Below are 24,918 nucleotides of genomic sequence, written 5' to 3' on the forward strand. Positions count from 1 at the left end.
CAAATATACAGAAAACCTCCATAATAACTTAAAACAGTAAAATTATGCTTTGAACCTCATAGCATGGATGTAAATGTTTCTTTACACAGATGATACGGGGAACTCTTGTATAAATAATAGCATATTCATATAGTACATAAAATACAGTGGTAGTGTATCATACATTTGACTTAAAAATCACTTTTCAGGCATCAAAATAAGTGACAAAGAATGTAGGAAGCTCATTAAACGAATGAACTATTTTAAGAAAATAGTTGTTTCGCTTTTGTTTCTTTATGTAACTGATAATGTAATTTTGACCATTGATTAAATCATGAGTTAAACGTTTATAATACTTTATCGTTTCATTTAAAGAACTAAAAAAGTATTTTTGAGTGTTTCTACCTACCCAGCACTTGCATATTTCTGTAGAAGAAAAATGTAGAAGTAGCTAGAGTAGATGAGGAGCTCACTGCACATCCTCTCTTTCTTCTTGTATTGTCCGTCAAGTCCTGCTTGTGTTGGTTCCTCTCAAGCAGTCATTTGAAAGGGAGTCTAAGTTTGGTGGAAGCCACTCAGTCAAGGCTGAGACCAGAAGCTCTATTTCTGTTTCTTCTAACTCTCTCTCATCTCCCAGAAGAGGAGAAGATGGTGTCCACATTGTCATCAAATCATGGCTGGCTCCTTCCCGCCCTATATGTCTCTATTGACTCTGGTCCTAACATTTCTACTTGTTAAGTTGTTTCTACTTCCAAAGTTTTAGATTGTTCTTTTCTGTCAATTTCCATTGCCTGTATTTAAATCCTTATTATTTTATGTTGAAATTTATATAATTGTTTCTACCTTTGCTTTGTGGTTCCAGCCTTTTTCTATTCTAATGCCCCTCTACTCACTCACTAACTAATCTTAAAAATACATTTTCATCTTGGCTCTCTCTACAAGAGTCTTCAGTGGCTGTTCGACTTAATCTTCATTCCAGTGCCTTGGCTGTCAAGGTCTTCTATATTCTTGGCTTATATTCTAGGAGTAATAACTTCTCCTTCACAGCAGCTTGTTCTGCAAAGCCATCCCTGAGTGCTGGTCCCTGTGCCTGCTCTGTGCATCCTGGGCTCCCCATCATTGCCTGATTGTTCTCCTTGGCCGCTTCTCAGGCTCGCCTGCTCTGGTACCCGCTGAAGTTCTCCTCACATTTCAGGTCCTTCACATAGCTGTCTCCAGCTCTTCAGTCCGTGTTACTCACATCCTTCTGACCTAATTTGTACTTCATAAGATCCTTATCTCTGACCCTCAATTTCCTGATCTGAGAAGTGAGAATAATAACAATTCTTAGATATATTAGGGATAGAAGAAATTTACATGGAGAGCTGGTTGTAACTGTCAGAAAGGGTCCTTTCTTAGTGTTGTAATGATTCATGGCCACTCATTATGATTCTTCTTTGCTCCCTCATTATGTATTTATATGTATTTTTTCTTTTTATTGTAAACTATTTGACAAGAAGTACTGTTTTTCTTTTATAGCAATATGTGTGATATTGAGTAAGTAATAAACACCCCCAAATACCTTATAAGTCTTTAACTGAAATAATAAAGTATTGTTGATAAGCATTTAATTCATGTTTTAATAAACAATAATGGTCACAACGATGAGAGAAATAAAATGCAGTCACTTTCAGATACGTATTGCTGAAGCATGAACCTATTGAATACTATGGCTTTCAAACTGAGAACTGTCATGAGCCAGGAATTTTGTTAAGTTCCATCAAAACATGAGGACAGAATTACTTTGTTTTTTTTGTTGTTGTTGTTTGTTTAAATTATCTTGCTAGTCCCTGAAGCTGGAGCATGCATTACTTTGAAATAAAAATCTATTGTTTTCCTAGCACACTAGCATTTCTTAATTAGAAAAAAGTTTAATTTCAAGTTATATTTCATAACCCCTCCAAAAGAAATACTTCAGAAAAGGCAGAGAGAAGAAAGAAATAGAATAATTGTCAAACAATATCCAGTTTGTAGAGAAAAGAATTGGGGAATCACTGTGTTTATCCATTAACAAACGTTATAATTCATTGAACGTTGTGAATTTCATTGTAGTATAATACTTGTATTGAAATATAGTTTATTTCATCAGAAATCGTGTGGGGGAAAAAAAATTTACCTTTCATTAATGTTAGTAGAATCCTATATAGCCCAGGGATAAGTTGTACAAACATAGGTATTATGACTTTATATACCAGATCCTGCATTCCCAGAACTTCTTAAAATAGGTACTAGACCTAAGTTACTATGAGGTACTATCTTCCCTAACTTAATTAGTAGTATATTAATTATTTATTCATATTGTTTTAATTTACATTGTCTTTCCCTGATCTTAAAGTGATTATCTGAATCCCCTTTAGGGTTTCCTGTCAACTATTCTACTGCCATCTATCACAGGGTCACCACCAGTACATTCTAATAAGTTCATCCTTCTGAGATATCCTGTGCCTAACATGATTTTGAATACCTCCTATGTCATGTTACTGTTAGTATTTTCTTTTATACAAATTGAATAAAACAAATATTTGTTTTTTTCTTTTTTTTAATTAAAAAGAATGGTTTTTTTTTTTAGTACTTTAAGTTCTAGGGTATAACAAATATTTGTTTTTTGTAACTTTTCACCTTCCTTACACCTGCACATGGGTTAATACATATTTTCAAATAAGAAATATCATTGGCTGCTCCGCCTATGGAGTAGCCATTCTTTTATTCCTTTGCTTTCTTAATAAACTTGCTTTCACTTAAAAAGAAAAAATAAATACCGTCACAAAATAGAGTCACTCGTCTTAATTATCTTGGTGCTGTGAGAAAACTGATGATGCCATCATCATAAACACTTTCAGGATTAAGAGGAAGAGACTTAGCTGATTTTTCTCAGGCATAGCCGGTTTTAGTTCAGCTTCTAATTATGATGAACATTTTAGTCTCAGAGCTTGGAATTCCAGTGTTCTTAGAACTCACCTAATGTTGTCATTTCTAATGTTTTTTGTTGCTTCAGCGTAGTCGTATATAAATTTCTTCAACATAGGACTAACAATTATTTTCATATTTATGTACTATTTAGGGTTTGAATGTCAAAATTAACTTGGCTGGGTATAGTGACACATGCCCATAATCCCAGCACTTTGGGAGGCCAAGGCAGGAGGGGATCGCTTGAGCCCAGGAGTTTGAGACCAGCCTGGGAAACATAATGAGACCCTATCACTACAAAAAGTAAAAATAAATTAGCTGGCATGCTGGTGTGTACCTATGGTGCCAACTACTCAGAAGGTTGAGGTGAGAGATCACTTAAACCTGGGAGGTTGAGGCTGCAGTATGCAATGGTAGCCCCAATGCACTCCAGCCCAGATGACAGAGCAAGACCCTATTTCCAAAAAACAAAAAATCAACTTAATCCAACTTCATTTTAGGAATGAGGCAAATGAGACCTAAAGAGGTTCAATGATTTGTCCAAATTGCATAATTTAATCGTTAGATAGTCTTAAATCAGAACCCAGGCCTCCCATATGAATCAGGATTTTTTTTTCTGCCAAACAACACTTTAATTGGAATAACTGTAAATGTTCTACATTTACATGTAAGTAGCCCCTCATCTCAAAAAAAGGCGTACTGTTTATGAGTCCTTTTGAAATTCTAGGCAGGCTTTCCAATCCATGATAGTCTTAGCAGTCATTAAAAAACTAATCATACCCTCTCACAATCTAAAACAGTTTTTCCAACCCCTTTAAAAAAGTTTATTGAGATATGTTTGTCCGTTCACCATTTGATAAATATTTGGGTTGTTTTCACTTTTGGGTATTATAAATAATACTGTTATGTATATTCATGAACAAGTTTTTGAATTAACATTTTTTTTCTCTTTTCCTGAGTACATAGCTAGGAGTGAAATTGTTGGGTTATGTTGTAAATGTACCTGTGTTTAACCAATTGAGGCACTGCCAGAGTGTTTTCAAAGTAGTGGCATGACTTCACCTTCCCTCCAGCAGGGTATGGGGTTTCCGATTACTCTTCCTTCTTGCCAGCACTTGTCTTTTCATTATAGCAATGTTAGTGGGTATGAGGTGATATCTCATTATGGTTTTGATTTACAGTTTCTTGCTAGCTAATGATACTGAGTATCTTTTCCTGTGCTTATTGACTATTTGTCTTTTTTGGAAAAGTGTTTATTCAGGTCCTTTGCTCATTTCTAATTGTACTATTTGTTATCTTATTACTGGGTGTTAATATAGCTCCTTTTATATTCTAGATACAAATCTCTTATCGTATATACGATATGCAGAAACCTTCTCCCATTCTGTGTCTTGTCTTTTCTTAATAGTGCCGTTTGATACCCAAAAGGTTTTCATTGTGATAATGTACATTTGATCTAGATTTTCTTTCATTGCTTTTGCTTTTGGTGTCATGCCTAAGAAATTGTTGCCCGATCCAAGGTCGTGAAGATTTATTTATATGTATGCTTTCTTTAAGAGTTTTATAGTTTTAGTTCTTATAGTTAAGTCTTTAAACTATTCAGAGTTAATTGTTATATGTGGTGTGAGGTAGAAATCCGACTTCATTCTTGTGCATGTGGATACCTAGTTGTGCCAGTAGCGTTTGTTGAAAAGATTATTCTATCCTCATTGAATTTTCATGGTACTCTTACTAAAAATCAGTTTACTGCAAATGTAAGGGCTTCTTGAGTACTGGGATTCTCAGTTTGATTCCATACATATGTATGTATTTATATGTGTGTGTGTGTGTGTGTATATATATATATATATATATGGAATCTGTAGCTTTGCAGTCAGTTTTGAAATCAGGTGAGTTCTCTCTGACCCACTTATTGGTCATTAACTTCATCACCAAAAAATTTGATCATGCACCCCCAAATATATGCATATTTATAAACAGTATAGCTATTTTGTAAATAAGATAGACATACTAGTACACTAAATTGTATATAACGTGAAGCATACTAAAACACTACATTTAAAATGATGGGATAAATAATATTTTTTAATTATATTGAATATTATTTTATAGAAAGTTGGCAAATAACATCTTCACTTTTGTTAGATTTTGCAAACTTATAAGAAGGTGTTATGTATTTTAAGTTTTGAAAATGGCATCAAACTTCCCCAAATCACATATAGTATTAACAAATAAAATAATGTTTAAAGACTATATTGTTATTTTGTCTATATCAACTTCTACTTTGTATGAATTTTAATAGATGTATTAGTACAGTAGCTTATATATATTTTTGGCATGGTTTTATCATTCAGTGTTATGGTTATAACTTGAATCCATGTGATACATAACTTATTTACTTTCAGTCTTTTCAGTACTTTATTGTATAACATAACTTATTAAACCATTTGATTTGTTTCTCATTTATTGTTATTTAAAAAATCACTGCTTTGTGAACATTTTTGTATATGTCTGCTGGTGCATATATGCGAGAATTTTACTAGAGAATATACCTGCATGTGGGACCATTGGGTCATATGTTCTGTGCATCTTCAGCTTTACTAAATACTATTAATGATTTTCCAATATATCTCTACCAGTTTACACTCCCACAAGGAGTATGTGAGAATTCTCATCACTTCAAATCCTTCCTCATTTCTTTTGGAAAAGTAAAAACGTTTATTTAATAGATGGGACTGAGCTCTGTCTAATTGATTAAAGCTTTTAAGAAAAAAATGATAAAGTTATTCTTTTAATCAGGACAGTGTAGCTAAAATGGTTTAAGGTTCCAGATTTTAAAGAAAATTGAGTATATGTGTGGACTATAAAATCTTTTCTCTCAATAGAAGGTTAAAACCTACCAAGTCTAGAAAATCTACTTTTAATTGTTTATTACTTAAACATTTATTTCCTCCCACCCTCCTTTAGTCCCAGGTGCTGTTCCCACTGAATCCATACAAGGAAGTACCTTTGAAGAGAAGATATTTCTTCAGTGGAGAGAACCAACTCAAACATATGGTGTAATCACTTTATATGAGGTAGTATATATGTTTGTTAGTAATTTTAATTAGAAATTCTCATGATAATGTAGGCTATCTAGTATTTAAAATGCATACTTACATAATATATTTTAAGAAGTTTAATGCTTTCAGTAGTTATAATGGTTGTTATATAGAAGAAAATTGTAAAAATAAGTTTTTGAATTATATATAGTTTGAGGATTTAGCTTTACAATGAGTTGGACCTTTCCAGTTTATATGTTATTATATGTTAAGACACAGCATTACATTTAAAAATTATCTTTATTAAAAACAATAAGTATTTTGAAACATGCATTGATTATAAGACAAACACAGAATTCTATTCTTGATTAGCTATTAAATATTTTACTACTGAATTATAGAAGGACACTGATTATCCAATTAGCAAAGTCAATAAATACTGTCTCAGGGCTAACAATAGAATAATGTCTTTTGGTTTCTTAGTATTACCAAAACATCCTTTCGACTTCTGTGACATAGTTTTGTCTACTGAGGCATATCAAATAGTTGAATGATAGATAGCACAGAAGAATTTGATGAATTGTTCAAGGAAAAAAATAACAGCAATAACAGGGTGACATTCATCATTACATCTGTGCGAGCATCATTTCACTATGCCTATTGTCATAGAAACAAGCAGCTGTGTTTTTTTAAGCTAGCATTTATTTGAATGCAAATTCAACAAAATTGTGTGTTGTAAAGTTTCTAAAAATCGTGGCAAATTCTCCTATGGAACCTCTGCTTGAATACCTTTCAGTACTACTGACAAAAGCCTGTAAAGATGAGCTGTCAGACAGTGATCACCGGGAAACCCCTTCCCTGACCCAACTGGCTTCACATTTATGTTTCCTTATAATTTTTGAAAATTGGTATTGAAACACACACAAAAATTAATTCAAAGCTAAGTGAAGAAAAGTTGATTTTGTACTGTTATTGATGCTGTTCATTGGCTGCTTTATTGTAAAAGAATTGAATATTATCAAAATTCATAGCTCAACTTTTATAGAGCTAAGTGTTATCAACAAATGAAACAAGTTCATATTTTTTTTTTCTCAGTGATGAAAATCTTTTAGTTTTCATTTTTGGCCCCCAAAATAAACTAAAACTAGGTCTCACTTTTGGGGATTCTTACCTAGTAACAGGATTTTAAATGCGGAAACATACAATCTTTGAAATCAACTTTAATTTCCAAGCCATAAGTTCATCTGTCTAAAAGCCACATGTTGCTGTGTAGACAGACAGAAAACATTGAATAGAGTCTTTCTTTTTAATCCCACAAGAGATATATCTCTGTGTGGTAAGTCACTTTAACATGAAAACAATGGGAATAATAATTCAAAGGAAAAACCCATTAATCTCTTTGATACTGCAGCCAGGACTACCCAGCTGAACACTGATCTAAATACTACTACAATGAGGATGCATGAATGTGTCATAAATCAGGGTTTTAAAAATCAGATATGTGTAAGTAGAACAGATTGGTTCAGTTTTCTAGGGACCAAAGGGAAAATATGTGATCCAGGCTGAAGTGATTAAATACAAGCTTTCTGCCCAACAAATCTTTCTCCCTTTCCCATGTTTTCTACAAGTAGGAAGGAAGGGAGTCCCCAACTCCCCCCAGGTAGATCTTAGGTGGAGTCTCAGGAGGAGCTCTTCTTGAGCTGAGATGCACCTGTGAGCTGTGATTCACCCAGCGTATGCCTGAGTTTACAAGAGACACACACAGCTTCCTCCCGGAGCTGAAGATACATGTTGAACCAGACTCAGTCCCTCTCTGGAGAATCACAGACTTCTGAGACAAAATTATGCTAAGGAAATCAAACCTTTGCCCCGAAAGAAGCAAGGGCCATGGCAACAGTGTATTCTGTCATGTAATCACATTTGAATACCAGAAGGTGAGATAAATTGCCATGGTTGGAAAAAAGTTTAGTAACCAATGACACAGGTGTTTGTTTAAGGAAGGCAGCACACAGGATAATTTTTGAAGGAAAGAAGAAAGCACAGATGGAATATTGTTGATGTTTGTACTAGGCCGTTCTTGCTTGGCTGTAAAGAAATGCCAGAGGCTTGGTAACTTATAAGGAAAAGAGGCTTACTTGGCTCATGCTTCTGCAGAACATAGAAGCATGGCACTTGCATCTGCTCCAGGCAAGGGTCTCAGGAACCTTACAATTATGGCAGAAGCTGAAGGGGAGCAGGCACGTCACATGGCGAGAGCGGGAGTAAGAGAAAAGTGGGGGGTGCCACACTCTCCTGTGAACTCAGAGCAAGAATTCACTCATCACCAAGAGGGTGGCCTGAAGCCTTTCGTGAAGGATCTGCCGCCATGACCCAAACACCTCCAACATTGGGAATCTCATTTCAACATGGAATTTGAAGGGGACAAACATCCAGACCATATCCGTGTTGGAAATGAATATGCTGTAGCTTTAGGTTATTCTCAGTTCTCTCTTTGCTTATTATGAAAGATACACAAAAGCATTAATGATCAAAATGGCTGACAGCATTGTTTCTTCCAGGAGTTACAGCAGTTCACAGCCTTACGTCATTCTTCTGGTTTTCTTCCTTGCCTTCTCCTTTACACTCCTCTAACTCCATTCTCAGCCTTCCAGCACTAGCCTTGCCTCTCTGACCTCGTTGTCTTCATTCTGACTCAAGTCCTTCTCATACCTTACCCCTCCACCTCAGTCATTTAATTTTATCAGTCATCTTCCTACAACCTGCGTCTGATCATTACCCCATTACTCAATAGCTGTCAAAATATCTTATTTTGTCAAGTTGTCAATTTAATACTGCCCTCTGAAAGAATACTTTTAAGTGCAGAAGTATTCAAAATAAAACATCCTTGCTTCCCAATTTTACTTTTCAAATGTAACTACTATTAACAGCTAGATACATGTACTTTTAAAATTTTACAAGGTAGAAACTGTAGTGCAAATTCATTAATGAATATAAAATGAAGGCAATTTAATAAATGTTAACAAATCCAGCATTTTATTACGAGAATAAAATGCCATATGAGACTCCCACCTCACATCATACAAAAATAAATACCAGATTCATGATCTAAACACAAAAGTTTAGAAGAACCCTTGAAGAAAAGATAGGAAGACATTTTGTTATGTATTTTCTAAGCTTGATATAAAATGCAGCAGTCATTAAAAATGAAGATTGACAGATTTGGTTATATAAAATTTTAAACTTCTGAATGATGAAAGATACCATGAAGGAGGTCTGACTGCAAACAGAAGACTTGGAGAGATTATTTTCAGCACTTACAGCAGTCAACAGGCTGGTGGCTGTAATATACAGAGAGCTCTACGTAGTAATAAGAAAAAAACAAACACTGTATTAGGAAAGAAAATGGACAAAGACACTTCAAAAAAAATCCACCCAGCATGTAAGCATATGGTAAAGTACCTTCCCAACCTTACTAATGATTAAGAAATGGAATATTACAAGTGCTACAGAAGTTTAGATTTCTCTAATGTCAAGTGTTAATCAGTGATCTGGAGAAAAGTATACATGCATAGTCTATTGATGGGAACATACATTTTGCAGTCTTTTTTTGGTAGGCAATTAGGGAGAATCTATCAAAATTTAAACACAGCATGTCAGACCTATTTCTAGAAGTTTATTAGTAATAATCCCCAATGTATAAGGATATTTGTCCAAGTATTTTCATTATACCCTACTAACTTTATGTATCTCTAGTGAGTAAATACCAGACTCCTGGTCATGAGACTTAACACATGGATTTTTACAAAGCTTTGGTATGTCTAAGATATTGGAAAAAGAAGTAGAAAAGGTACTGTTCCTTTTCTATTGAAGTAACTGCCCCATCAGCAACCAACTATAGAAAGAATGAAATGACTTCTAAACTTAGGGACTCAATGCATGAGTGTGTGACTACAGTATCAAGTGCAGTTTTGGTTGGGCACTTTAATCAAGTAGAATGGTCTAGATTTGCCAGCTGATTGGGACATTCAGGAGTCTAGAGTTGAAGACACGTTAATATCCTGAGCCTGGATAACTGGACTGTTAGTCACCATCAGCTGAGATAGGTGGTTATGTAGAGGGAATGAGAATTTAGGGGCCATGTTAAGAAGTTTGTTTTCAATACTTAAGGGCTTCTGTGATCTAACCCAAATCTATATTTATAACGCCATCTCCCACTGTTTTTCTTATGGAACTCAGTGAGCCATGTATGTGAAATTGCTTTTTCTCCAAGAGCCTTCTGAGCCATCGCACACCCTGCTTTTGCTTAGATTCATTCTGCCTGTACCATCCCATCGCTCTCATCCTATAGCAGCTCTGCTTATCTTTCAGTATTTTATTCAAGTACTATACTCTTCCTTGAAGTATCCTAGGTCCTTTGCTCCCCTGAAATCAGATTTAATTATTCATTCCTTTGTTTTCTCAGAATAATTGCTTGAACCTCAATTAGAGGATGGTGTTTTATGCTGGCTGAAATTACCATCAACTCACACTAGAAGATTTTGATTCCCCTCTTCTATAACATGCAAGTCAAAGATTGCATGTTATTCTATTTTGGTTTCCCATTAATCTCTCAGTTTAGAATTTGAGGCTTTAAGTAGAGAAGGGGAAGACAATTTTGGAAGATTTCAGGCACTTACTGCAAATCAGAAATCATCCAATAGAAGCAACAGTTTACTCCATCTCACCCAAATCTAACCCTCACACATGATGCTGAGATCTCAGTTTGCTTTTGACCTGGCGCATGCCATAAAATTACTTACATCCAACACTGCAGCAGTAGCGTTATTTACAGAGGCTTCATTACAGTTTCTTGCACCTTCAGCCAGGGACAGAGTACAAGTACAGGAGCTTCCAGACTTCCTTCTTGTAGCTTCCTGCTGTACTGAAGTACTTAACAGGCACTTAATAAACGTGTATTGAATGAACAAGTGAAAAAGTAAATGCTGAAACCATATGGACATTTGAGTTTGAGCATGGGGGTATATTTTGGTGCCATTTAGAGCAGCTGCTGAGGTGGGTGAATGTCTACCATCAGCTCTGTGGCAGGCAGTGGGGTTGTAGAGTTAGAGTGCCCCTGCTGCCGAGAAGCTTTTCTCGTTCTGATATTCAGACTCCAGGGCTCTGTGGATGGGTCTGAGATGGGGAAACCCATCACCTTTGTGACATTTTGTGGACATATACATGCCCAACATATTTGTTTGTTAGGGGCGAGGGAGAGGATCTGTAATTTTTAGGAGTATGTGAATTAGTGTATACATGTGCTTTTTAGAGGTAGGAAAGAGAAGGTGTCTAATTTTTACCAAATTGTCAAAGGGTTATCACTGGAAGCCAGCTAAGAACCTCAGTGTTATTTTGAACCACAGGGCTTTCGGCAAGTCCAAGCCTATCGGCCCTGGTGGAACAGCAAGCAAGTCCCTTAGTAAAGCATTTGCTTGATAGTCCTTGCGGGTGGAGCAAAGATCCCACTCATCTGAGTGTTTACATGAGCGCATGCACACGCCTGCTCTCCCCAGGAGGAGCTGTAGAAAAATAGATACTGAGTGCCAAATATTTACTGATCACAATGGGATCGGGAAAGGAATAAGACATCAGCCACTCCTCAGAAGGAAGATACAATTACATGAAATGTTCCAATTCCTCTGGCGTATTTAAATCATGATTGAAGATCAAAGAAGAGATTTCACAGTACTCCACGATTCATTGCCCAGTGTTCAGTCAATGTTTGAATAGAGTAAATGAATCTGAATAGGTAGAGAACATGGAAACAGAGCTAACTGTCTCATGTTCCAGGCAAGTGAAAGTTTATAGGCAAAAGCAATGTCAGAAAAGCCCCATTAGTGTTTGCAGGGCAGTCTTTATCCTCTGACCAGAACAGAAGGGAATATAATTATGTAGTATCACAGATTCTGAAGTAAGTTTGGAGAAGGTGGGAGCAGGTCTGAAACACAAAACTAAGGAGTTTGGGCTTCTCTCATATGCATTTATGTTTCATTAAGGTTTGTAGACAGGCAATAAAATGAACAAGAACAGTAAGCTAGCCTCGGTAGGCAGCGTCAGTCCTCATTTTAATTATACTCTGTCATAATTGTTGGATCGCTTCTCCCCTTCCCCTACCAAACTGATACCTCCTTCAGGGAAGGTACGATTCCTGAGGCACCATGCAAGACCCCAGCTCAAAACACAGTGCTTGGCACATGAGAGGGGCTCAATGAATATGTTTTAAATGTACGGGTGAATTAGTGGGAAACATTGGGAAGCAATTATGCAGTCATAATAGAGGTTTAGATCCGTCTCCTCTAAACTGCCTTGTTCCCTGGAGGTGTCCAAATGGAGGACCAAGTAATCACACAGCAGATACATCACTGACGTCCCTCGCTTAGCTGCTGGGGGCGGATTTGGCCTTATCTATTCTTGACTTCCTTAACCTTGTAGAGGAAGTCTGTTAGAGGGTTAATAACAGATACTGTGCATGACTCCAATAGTGTCATGCACTGCAGTGATTAATATATACAGCAAACAGTTTTCTTGCTAAAGTTTAGTTGATTCGATCTAAATATTCTTTCAGAGAGGTCTTCTTAATTGTAATGACATGGTATAAATATAAGAAAAAAGAATGTCAATTATCACTTCGTATAATAACAGTTTTAGTGTTCATGCACATAAATTACAAGTAAGTTTACCTATTTAAAAGCAAGAAAAGTGCTCAGTTTTGCAATTTAAAACTTTAGAATATGCCACATTTTAAAATTATGTCATTACAACCAGTAGAAGTTAGTAATCACCACTAAAGTGCGTGTTCTTGAATAGATGATGAACTTCTCACAGTGAAATTCTTTAAAATATCATTTGAAAGAGCAAGATTTAAAGACACCTATGTTACATTTATTTTCAAACACTTCAGACTTATCCAACATACTTTGAATATCTGTTATGTAGCTAATGTCATGAAAACTTCTAGAACCGCACTGTCTCATATGGCAGCTACTAATCACACATGGCAATTTAAATTCAAATTTTAACTAAAATTTTCAGTTCCTCAGTGTCACTAACCACATTTTAAATGCTCAGTAGCCAGATGTGGCTAGTGGCTGCATTTCCATCATTTCAGGAAGTTCTATTGGAAGACATTGCTCTAAAGGAAAGAAATGAATATGGCCCAGAATGATCACTCTATGTGTAGCATCAGGAGTGACCGGAATCTGTCTAGGATTCCAGCCATTGGAGCAGATGTCCTTGCCTGCATTGATGAAAACACTTCAGTGCCCTTGTTCCCAATAGATAATAATCCTAAATCAAATTATGGCTACTAGATTAACGATGAGGCCTTATCCTTGTCAGTATCTTATCTGTTTGAGTTAGTTGAATATTTTCTTATTTTGTTCCAAACCGATTGTAATGTAGTTTTACAAAATGACATTTTGAAAGCAAACAACTTCAAAGCATTAGCTTAACCCTGCGCTGATCCTGTATGTTCTAATCTACTGGCTTAAGTTCCCCTGTCTAAAAAAGTAATAACTCAACAGCTTTGGCGGAGTTCCTTCATCCCTTCACTGGATTCAGGATTTCAAGAGTCTGAGTAGGAGCTTATCATAAAGTGTCTGACAGTGCATACATCAGGAGGGTTTATTGGATAAAGATGCAATCTGAGTCCATCTGCTCCAAATATTTTATCACTTTCTCATTCTTTTGCAGATCACCTACAAAGCAGTCAGTTCCTTTGACCCAGAAATAGATTTATCCAATCAGAGTGGAAGAGTTTCAAAGCTGGGAAACGAAACCCATTTTCTGTTTTTTGGACTGTATCCAGGAACCACATACTCCTTTACCATCCGAGCTAGCACAGCTAAGGGTTTTGGGCCTCCAGCAACAAACCAGTTCACCACCAAAATATCAGGTACTCAACATTCGTGAGTTGTGTCTTTTATCAGAAGTAACATTTTTGTCCTTTTTCTTTCCCGTTGTCAAGTATGCTCAAGCTCGCACACACTAACATTATATCCGAAGGAATACCCTTGGATGCCTGAGGCTCAGACTCATGGCACAATTATCTCTCATTTGGGAGCTTAAGATCTCATGTGTTAGGAAGTGGCTATTGTTTTAGCAGGGCGCCTTAGAGGACTTGGGCATGAGGCAGAAGGTTCTGTTGAGACTCTCTCATCCCCTTCTCAATCCAAAGTTGTCAGAGCAGTAATGTTGGAAAAATCTCTGTAATGAACCATGAACTATCAGGAGCTCAGCAGAAAGACAGTCATATAGAGTCTGCTTCCGAAGGATCAGCCTCCTTGGGACCTCTACCATAACTAGATTCTGTCCTGAAGAGACAGGCAAATACATGATGGTACCAGCCACTGAGGACCTCCAGAATTTTGCTTTTAGAGACTTAATTATGTCATCTAACAAAAGACCTAATTTGAGAAATATTTCTAGGCATGTTCAACTGTGCAGAAAATGTCTTTGTACTTCAGACTAGAGGAAATTAAGCTGCCATCTGGTACGGGATATACAACAGCAATAAAAAAAAATTGCATGAATATTTTTTTTCCTTTTTTTTCCCCTTTGGATATGAGTGTGGAAGTGTTGAGTTTTGGCTTTAACTGTTTTGTTTGGAGTGAATCAGGTGGGGTGGAAGTAGGGAAACGAGCTAACTCTTGTTATCAGCCATGGTTGGTTCAATAATATTTAGCCTGACCTTTATATCTTTTGTCTCTCATTCCTTGTTTTGTATTAATAAAAGTTATTGTTTGGAGTTGAAGGAAAGGAATGTTCACAACTAGATTATTGTTAAGTGTTTGGCTAGGTTTTGAGGGAGGGTTTAGAATTTTCTTTTTAAGCAATTATAACTTAAGGGATAATTTTTCATTATGTAAGATTTTATGAGCACAAACGATTTGAAATTTAATACACTTGATACTCTGTATATAGAATTAGGTTATAGAAACAGTATGGAGAATTGGGAAAGAGAAAATAAGTCTTTGGGAAGTTAGAATAATTAGAGATTCGAAAACTTATACAGGTTGAAGAAGGTGGGTTGGTAGAAGAAAAATCACTGGACTTGGAATCAAAAAATCTAGGTTCTAGTTATGATTTTGCCAGGCACTTCCTCTCTGATTTTATTCAAATAAATTTACCCCTACATACAAATTAAGATAATATCATCTAGTGTATGAATTTATCATGGGGATTTAAAGATGAAATAAGTGCCAATATATATACCTTGAAGCATGTTTTAAGAAATTTTTCCCATGTAAGTTATACTACGAAGATTATTGTCATAAAGAGTATATTTTTTGAATAAAATAATTCACTTTTGCTATTTTTATTAGATAAGAATTCTGATCATTATGGTTGTATTAGTCCGTTCTCACGCTGCTAATAAAGGCATACCCGAGACTGAGTAACTTATAAAGGAAAGAGGTTTGATTTACTCACGGTTCAGCATGGCTGAGGAGACCTCAGGAAACTCACAGTCATGGCAGATGTAATCAGTGGTTTTGACCACTTTGAGCATGCCAAGTTCAAACAATTTTATTGAAAATCAAGCAGCCTGACATTTTCATTAGCTTATACGGCTCATCAAGAATAAGTATTTGATTTTTATCATTTTAAAACAGTTACAGTTTACAGGTTCAAATTTTCATGGACCTATGAGAGGGAACCACTCTTGTATACAAAATGTAATTCTATGTTATGACTTTGAGTTAATTTTTAAGAGAATTGAAATAAATTTTACTGCTGAGATGATTCAATAAATGGAACTCAGAAGTAACCCATATTGTGATAAAATAATCTTTTTGTATATGTAAGACAATTTTAAAAACTGTATTTGCAAGAAACAACCTCTAGCTTTCTCATCAGGAGTCTCTACCTGTGGGCTGTGAAAATATGGTATGCCGTCCCACATCACAGCTCTGTGTAATGATTTGTCTTGTCCATAATTACTGAAGAGCTCTGTTGCTGTCATAATAAGACTTAACAGTCTAGAGAAGGAAGATGCCGGGAACTGGCCTTAGAAATAGGATTTATATTTGGAGGAGAACTAACATTTGTAGAATTATATTTGCCTGTCTCTCTGTTCTCTCTTTGAATTATGATAATAAACATACAGGGTAGTTTCCCCATTTTCAGATATATAAAAGCTCTTATGCTGGTTAAAACAAAACACAGCAAAAAGTCAAACCTAAGCCTTTCTTAATTCTGTTCCTATGTGTTTTCCACTGTCATGCTTTTCTGAGAGCCCACAGATAGTCACTAATTCATTCCAGCAAATCTCTCTGACTTCCACTGTCCTCTTTAAATCCCCAATGGGTCTCTGGTACCTGAAAAACCTTGACCTAGATGGAATAACTGTAAAGTCCAATGATTATTTCTTAAATATGCCTTTAGCATAAACATTTTATTTGAGAACTCATATGTACAGAAAAGTGTACCAATTGTAAGTGTACAGCTCGGTGATTTTTCACAAGCCGACTATGCTAATTTAGCCAGAATCCAAATCAAGAAAAGGAATATTACTCACACCTCACAGACCCCCTCATACCATCTCCCAACTTCAACTCAAGATCACAGGGGGCACTATGGGCTGCTTTTAGCAGCTGTCCCTGTGATTCTATAGGGAATATACACGAAGCTTGCTCATGGTGGTTGATAGCTGCAATGTAAAGTAAATGCACTGTGTTCTTAATGCTCTTTGTAAAAGGAAGTGGAAACTGAACTGAGAAGATCAACCAGAAATAATGAGTCTTCCATCCTATGCCTTTTCCCCCAGCACCCTCTATGCCAGCTTATGAACTTGAGACACCTTTGAATCAAACTGACAATACCGTGACAGTCATGCTGAAACCTGCCCACAGCAGAGGCGCACCTGTCAGGTACGGAACAGAGGGGTGGGCCGGCTCTAGCGAGAAGAAAACTAAATCAAGTTGATGAATTCCTCCAACGTGTTTTCTCGGGATTTGCTGCAAATCTCAGCCAGCATGTAAATCCATATCTTTATTAGTTCTAATTAAAAGTAATGACTGAGGAAAATGAAAGGGCTTTGATGTAAGATGGTCAAGTATTGTTTAAAGGGTTTTATGCTGATGCAAGTGGGTTGTTCTTTTGAAGATAAGGAACCAAGCACTAGTCTGTTGAGGAGGTAGTTTTAAATTAAAAGGCTTGATGCAATTTGGGTACACAAGGGCAGATGGCATTTTTGTTCTCAGCTCTCTTCTTTGAATGGATATTTAAATTTTTTCATTTGTGTGTTTACTTTGAGTTTTATGTCATTTAATTTTTAGCAAATTAGCTAATTTCTCAATAGAATATGGGATGTATAGTTGTTGGTTTTTTAAAAAAAACAAAACAAAACAAAAAAACAGATGATTGGAAAGAACATTGTGAAGTCTTTATTTGAACAGATTTGAGTTAATTACCAACATCTAGGCCCGCGTCTTATCCCATGATGATTTATATAGCTAAGCAATTATAAAGTATAACTTTTACAGTGACTGAATAAAATAAATTTATTATTTCCAAGACAGAGCAAAAGAATACCTGAATAATTCTGGAGTATCAACTTGTCATAAGCTCATTAATCTGCATAGGTGAAATTTCTACTTGATTCAGAGGGATTTAAATGTTTTACCTTTGTATTATCAGAATAGATTCCCTTCAGAGGCATCTTTGAATAGAGTACTTGGAAGAAACATTTACATTGACAAGGCATTTTAGGGTTTATTTTCATGTTCCTTTTGTAGAATTTGATTTCATTAATCTTTTTACACCTGGCTATATTTGATCATGTTTTCACTGCAGTATCATAAGGCAATCAGTTAGATTTCCTTCTATTCAGTAAAATATATATGGAGGTCTCAGTTCATAAAGTCATAAATAAAACCAGAATAGTATTAGTTTTTAGTGAAGTCAGATTAGGGAAGAGTCACAGAAATTTTATTTCAAAAATCTCCAAAATTTGTAAAAGAATTTTTAGTTTATACTGTAGAATAATGCAACACAGTAGCTCATGTAAAGTTTTATGCTTGCTGTTCATAGATGCAGTTTGTGAGAATACTATGAAATATATAAAAGCTGTATTCCGAATTGGAGATCGTGTTAACTGCTACATTTCAAGTGATGTGCTTGACATTGCCCAGGCCCTCTGGGTTGATTCCTGTGGGTGGCACTGAAAGATTGCACTAATCCGATGGACCCAAGGCATGCATTAGATGCTATCGAAGACTCAAGTGTACCCATGGCCATGGGTCAGTCTTTGTTGACTTTAAAAGCTGAAATTTATTAAATGAAAATGTATGCTCTGACCATGGCCTTGGGAGCATCATTTGTTTCTGATCCACTTAACAGTTGCTCAGACTCAGCAATAAAGGGTCATTGGGAAAGGACTCGATGTTTTACTGGAAAGCATCATGATCATGTGAATAGTTAGAATTCACTCAGCTTCAGTGCCTCCAAACCGAAGGAAGCTGAAAGCTTAATCATTTTTCAAAAACAGCCCGTTATTCCATGGTACTTTGTTCTTATATGGATACCTTTTGCACATTTTCTATACTTGTATCTTACTTTCAAATGCTTTCTGTTGGATTTTCATTTGCATCTTTGGATTTTCATATGCATCTTTCCAAGTTTTGTTGATTGGTTTGTTACTGAGATGGAGTCTCACTCTGTCGCTCAGGCTAGAATGCAGTAGCCTGATCTCAGCTCACTGCAGCCTCTGCCTCCCAGGTTCAAGCGATTTCTTCTGTCTCAGCCTCCCAAGTAGCTGGGATTATAGGCGTGTGCTACCGCGCCCGGCTAATTTTTGTATTTTTAGTAGAGACAGGGTTTCATCATGTTGGTCAGGCTAGTCTTGAACTCCTGACCCTAGGTGATCCACCCATCTTGGCCTCCCGAAGTGCTGGGATTACTGGCATGAGGCACCATGCCTGGCCAAGACTAAATTTTAAAATAATTGCTGTTTGGGCGATATACCTGCACCCCTTTCCCAGCCGTCTTCCCTGGTCTTTACAAGGTGCCGGGCACACTCCAAACTATTGTTCTTTTTTCTAGCATATGCCTCACTAAGACATTATTTTATTGTTGCTTACTTTTACACATGTCTAGTTGTTTTTCGGAGACTTTGAGACCTTACTAGTAGTTCTTGGTGTCCTCAGGCTTCCTATTCTTATGTCTATAAAAATACATATCCAAATTCTTGTCAGAGTCCAAAACACATAACTTTCTCTGCAGACCTTACATCATTTCATCACTTTGTGTTGCCTCACCGTCTTTTCTAGTTGTCATAACATCCTGGTTTACAGGTTCAGCACTGCTGTGCTTTTAAGAAGGGTCATGTCAGTATTGGTGAATATGCTCCTTGAATTTGCCAGAAGCACTTTGCCTCCAGTCCCTAATACCTTCTTCCCCTGTTAGCATCTTGAAATTAATAAATATATCCATGTTCATTATTCACATCTATAATCTTAGAATCATGATCAATCCTTATGGGGCATAATTCAGTAAGCATTATGGGGAAACCTGCTATAGACATCATCTTTATTGGAAGGATGCCTATCTTAAATGGGTAAATTGTGTTGGCACAAATTTGAGAGAGGAAATGTATTTCAACCTCCCTGTCGAAAAAAAAAAATATTATATATATATATATACCACTATATATATACTTTTGCAGAAAAGTGAATGTTGTCTTCAAGAGATTCATTATATAGGACAACATAATTGGACTGATTGTCTGTAGAATAGATGGAAGACCAATATAGCGAGAAAGAGTAGGTTGGGGGAAAAATATGTATAGTACCCTCTAACTAGATGGGGCATATTAAAATTCTCAATTTCATGTCATGTTTAGACAAATAAGAACTCTGATTAGGGAATCATATGGACCTAAATATAAAGCCATAATGTAAATTAAAACATTTGAACACATCTGGAAATCTGCAAAATGCACATGTAATCAAACTGCAATACAAGAACGCTTTTCCCAAATGATAAGATAAATACTAGAAGGAGGAGGGAAATGGAAGCAAACATCTGTTTGCTTTCCTGGATTTTGCACAGTATTGTGTATTCAAAAATACTGTCATTGTGTGATTTCCAAAACCCATTTTTTTCAATTGATTTGATTTTTTTCTTTAATCCATATTCATTGATGTTGAAAATTCAGTTGAACTTCGTTTACGCACTTCACTAAGTAAGGTGGTCGTGTATTGATTTCCCTACAAACACTCAGCTTGGTTCATGTAGATTCTTGAAAGTGCATTAAACTCTTAATGTAAATGATTGTTGTCTTTTTATTGATCAACACATCAGCTCTGTCACATAAAATTATTTAAATCCTGAGATGGCCCAGAAGAACACAAATTCCATCATTCCAGCCAGTGAACTAGTAACTAGGAGAGAATTTTAATGTCTGTTCATGGATTCAAAGTTTTTTCCTTAGTAAGATATGGAAAAGTTTTATTTTCTTTCTTTTATTTATTTATTCTTTTTTTGAGACAGGGTCTCACTCTGTTGCCCAGGCTAGAGTACAGTGGTGCAATTGTAGCTCACTGCAGTCTTGACCTTCTGAGGCTGAAGCGATCCCCCTGCCTCAACCTTCAGAGCGGGCATTAGAGACAGGATGCACAGTGCCCCTGGCAAATTCAAGGAGCATATTCACCAATACTGACATGACCCTTTGTAAAAGCACAGCAGTGTTCAATTTCGAATGCAGGGCACCTCACATGTGGAACTGAAGCCAGAGAGTGATTATTATTGTTAACGAAAGACTGTCCCAGCACTTTGGGAGGCAAAGGTGGGAGGATCACTTGAGGCCAGGAGTTTGAGACCAGCCTGGGCAATGTAGCAAGACCCTGTCTTTACAAAAAAGGAAATTAAAAAACAAAAACAAAAACGAAAAAAAACATAGCTGAGCATGGTTATATGCCTGTAGTCCCAACCTAGGCATGGTTGTGTGTACCTGTACTCAGGAGGCTGAGGCTAGGGGATTGCTTGAGCCCAGGAGTTCAAGATCAGCCTGGACAACATAGAGAGACCCAACATAGACCCATCTCTACGAAAAAAAAAAAAATTGTTTTCAGAAAGACAGGAGATAATCAGGCATTTTTATTTTAAAAAGTTTCTCATAAATTATGGTTGTTGGCATACAAATGGTTATGGTTTAGTAGTTCAAGGGTATGAAGCATAAAGCATGTTTTCTTTTTCTCAAGCAGCAGCAACCCTTTTGTTTATCTCACTGTCTGTAAGTTCAAGGAAAGAAATGTTCAGTCCATTAACACTACCTTCCTAGACATCCCATTCTCTTCTCCACACAAGGAGCCTTTGAGCATTGGGGATATGGAGGAAGCTGCTATGGACTCTCTTCTCCAGGGGCTGGCAATGTAGATGGGAAAGAGAGCTACATGGAATCTAGTGCCCTGTAGTAAGTAGGGATGAGGATGGGAACCAGTGACCTGACCAAGGAGTGGTCAGTACAGGGAAGAGCCAGCTAAGACTTCAGAGAAGAGGTAACGCTGGGGCCGAGTAGCTGAATCTTGAGAGACGGCTGTTGTTCAGAGCATCTGTGTGATGTGGAATATGTTGCCAGGGAGGTTAGGTATGTGGCTGGCAAGGAATAAAAAATGAGAGAGACAGGTTGGCTCCATGAGGACAGGGAGGACTGAGTAGTTTGGCCTGATCTGAGAATGAGAAGTGTGTTATAATCAGAGAGGGGTGGGATGGGAGAAGAAACAAGGGAGATAAGAGGATGAATTGGATGACCTTGCACTCCATACCAATGAGTAGCTATTCACTGGATTCAGGTCAGGGAAAAAATGTAAGGAAGAGACGCAGCAGTGATGGAGGATGGGTTAGAGGGCGTGGCGCCTCAGAACAAACAAATAGGAGCGGCATAAACGCTGGAGGATGTGCTGGGCCCAGTTAAGGTAGAGCTAACCCTGAGGGCATGGAGGAGGGGGTTTCATAAATGCCTGGTGCTGATTTTCATTAGAAAAAGGATTTAGAGAAATCAAAACACCTAGTTCTTTTAGAAGGAAAAAAAGAGAATATATTGTTGATAAAAATACTATCCAGGGTATTGTTACAGTGAATACTAGAACACTTGAAATTGAAAAACTAGCCTAGCAATGACTTTCCAATAATTCATTGGAAATCACTAATTATATAAATATTTTTCAACCCCAATTTTCATAAGCAGTAAAAAATTGTTCTTAGTGTCTCTTGTTTGGAAGAACCTTCTGGATCTTTCTTTTGTTGCTTCTCCTACCTTCCTTATATTGTACCGTAACCCCTTTGCCGTGAGCCTGCGTCCATCAATTTTGTGATGATGACTGTACATGTTGGGGTGTGACCATGATGCCTACTCAATGGATGTGGGTAGCACCTCTGGTTACTAAAAGTTAGAGTGTGAAATGCTTCTCTCAGCCTCAGAAGGCATGCCAGCAGCACACTTAGTGGGTGACTGTAGCTTATTCTTGGCTAGGGCTGGGGAAGACCTAAGTTTTTCATCATAGTACTTTGTTATCCCCAAAAGAACCCATGCTGTCTCTGAAAAGGCAAATATTTGAGTTGGAACTACAGACTCCAAGAAAGCTCTCGAGTGTCCTTCACAGTGGAGGCCACACCTTGCACATTCCTGGAGGCGAGAGCCGGGCTGTGTTGTGCGTTCCCCTCTTACTGACCAGCTGCACAGAAGCCATTCAGCAGGAAGGAGGGAGACATTCAAGTCTACCTCATTTTCCATTGACCGTAGAGAAAGTTACATGCTGTTTCTTTTCCCTTGTCTAGATAGACCATCTTTAAATGTTAATAGTGGAATAAATTAGAAATAGTTTCAATTATAAACTCAGAGCACTGAAAGATTGCAAATGGTTGCACTGGACAATATATTACTTTACGAATTGTAAAGCTGCTCTGCCATTTGCTCTCGGGAACCCCTGGGTCTTCTTAATCCCAGTTATTGATTTAGGGAGTTTAAGGGATGAACTTCTAGACGTGTTCCAGGCTAAGGCTGATAGCCTTTCTGGGAGAGGATCTTGGAAATTTTGACAAAGATTAACTGATTTGACTATAGATGCCTCACTTTCATATATGTGAAATGTGAGGAAAGGTTGCAAGTTCTAAGAGGCTGATAAAGTCATGTGGGACCACTAACCCAGTATGCTTCTTAGAGCCCTAGACTTTTAGAACTGAGTTCCAACTCAGAGGCCCTGACCACATTCCTCATGTTACACTTCTGCTTCATCCTCTTTTGGTGGTGGGGAGAGGGATAAGGGCACAGATACAGAAGGAATTAGGTGTTACATCATTCTCTTCAGCAGATCATTTTATCAACCAGCACTTATAAGTATACACAATGTAACTCTTTATTATAAGAACACCAGGGTACGCAAAAGTGCTAATATGCCTCTATTTCCTCAATAACTATTTTGTTAAGTATGTTATATTACACTCGTGAGGCTTACCTGTATTTGGTTGCAACTTAATTAAATTAATATTCAGCTCTTAATCAGACAGTAGAAAGATTAGGGAGTGGTCTTGGTGATTTTTCCCATATAATCTGTCCCTTTTGACATGTACATATGGCCCAGTTCCGTCCCATCTCTACTTTTACCTGCTAAGTGTTTTCCTGTCCTGTATCAATGTATTTTCTGCTCATTGAGAAGTAGTAAGAGCTCTGTCCAGTTATTAGTACCTGGTTAAAATCCTGGCCCTTCATAGCATTGAAAAGTGTTGCAGGAAATATTAGGATTGACACTTGGCTACTATTCATTTATTCTTCGTTCATTCACCAGATATCCACTGAACACTTATTATCTTCAAGTCATTGTGCTAGGGTTGTGATAAAAGCTGTCTAGAAAAGTCCAGGGTACTCTAAGAATATATGACAGAAGGATGAAATCTCAACAGGAGAATCAGGAGTGTCTAACTGAGAAGGTGTTGATTAAACTGAAACCTGAGGAGGAAGTAGGTAGGTAGGTTCACCAAGTAGGTTAGCAATAGGTAGAAAAGCCTAAGATAAGAGAAGTTAAAGAGACCTAAACAGTGGTCATCCTACTCAATAAAATTAAAAACACACAGGGTTTGACCATCACTCAGGAGCATTAATTAGATTTACGTGCAGTTGTGCACAGCATAACGACATTTCATTCAATAGACTGCATATACAGCAGTGGTCCTGAAAGATTATAATACTGTCTTTTCATTGCACCTTTTCTACATTTAGCTTTAGGTTTACAGATACTTCCCACTGTTTTACAGTTGCCTACAGTATTCAGTACAGTCACTTACTGTATAGCTCTGTAGTGTACGAGCAATAGGCTCTACCATACAGCCTAGGGGTGTTGTAGGCTGTACCATCCAGGTTTTTGTAAGTACAGCTTATGCTGTTTGCACAAAGATGGGATGGCCCTAATGAAGCACTTCTCAGAATAGATCCCCATCATTAAGTGACTCATGACCATATTTAATGTTGAGACTGAGCATTTTCCTAGGCTAAACATTACGTAAAACATATAAATGTAATCAGAAATGCGAAATCGTTTGATCACAAAATGCTTTTAATAATTTAGTTGTTGAATATCATGCAATACCTCTACCCTAATTAAGAGTGCAATAAATGTTTATTGAATGAACCTCGTCTTTTTCTTGCCAGCAGGAGTAATTATCACCTGAAACATTTATAGAGAAGAAGACCCTAGACCTTCGTTTAACTAGTGGGACATATCAGGAACATGTGGAGTTTTAAATTCTATTTTCATCCCTAAATAAAAGTTAAATATCATGAACCTTCCAAAGAATGCAGAAGTATAAAAGAACAATTACCTTTGAAGCAATCTGGCAATCTGGTTTTTTCTTTTTCTTTTTTTTTTTTTTTTTTTTTTTTTTTTTTTTTTTTTTTTTTTTTTTTTTTTTTAAAGGGGGA

The 24,918-nt window shown here is 36.8% G+C and overlaps 1 protein-coding gene across 10 annotated transcripts in view; it reads left to right on the forward strand.

The window, feature by feature from the left end:
- PTPRM (protein tyrosine phosphatase receptor type M) overlaps window positions 1-24,918 on the forward strand; it is a 797,738-nt gene that overhangs the window by 453,396 nt on the left and 319,424 nt on the right. For all 10 annotated transcript variants that reach the window (XM_017864681.1, XM_017864682.1, XM_017864683.1 and 7 more), the window contains exons 9-11: window positions 5,893-6,002; window positions 13,698-13,899; window positions 16,771-16,873. In XM_017864681.1, coding sequence (XP_017720170.1) covers window positions 5,893-6,002; window positions 13,698-13,899; window positions 16,771-16,873 — 415 coding nt within the window. The remainder of the gene's footprint in view (window positions 1-5,892; window positions 6,003-13,697; window positions 13,900-16,770; window positions 16,874-24,918) is intronic.

Source organism: Rhinopithecus bieti, unplaced genomic scaffold, assembly GCF_001698545.2.
Source record: "Rhinopithecus bieti isolate Rb0 unplaced genomic scaffold, ASM169854v2 scaffold_73682, whole genome shotgun sequence".
Classification (NCBI taxonomy): domain Eukaryota; kingdom Metazoa; phylum Chordata; class Mammalia; order Primates; family Cercopithecidae; genus Rhinopithecus; species Rhinopithecus bieti.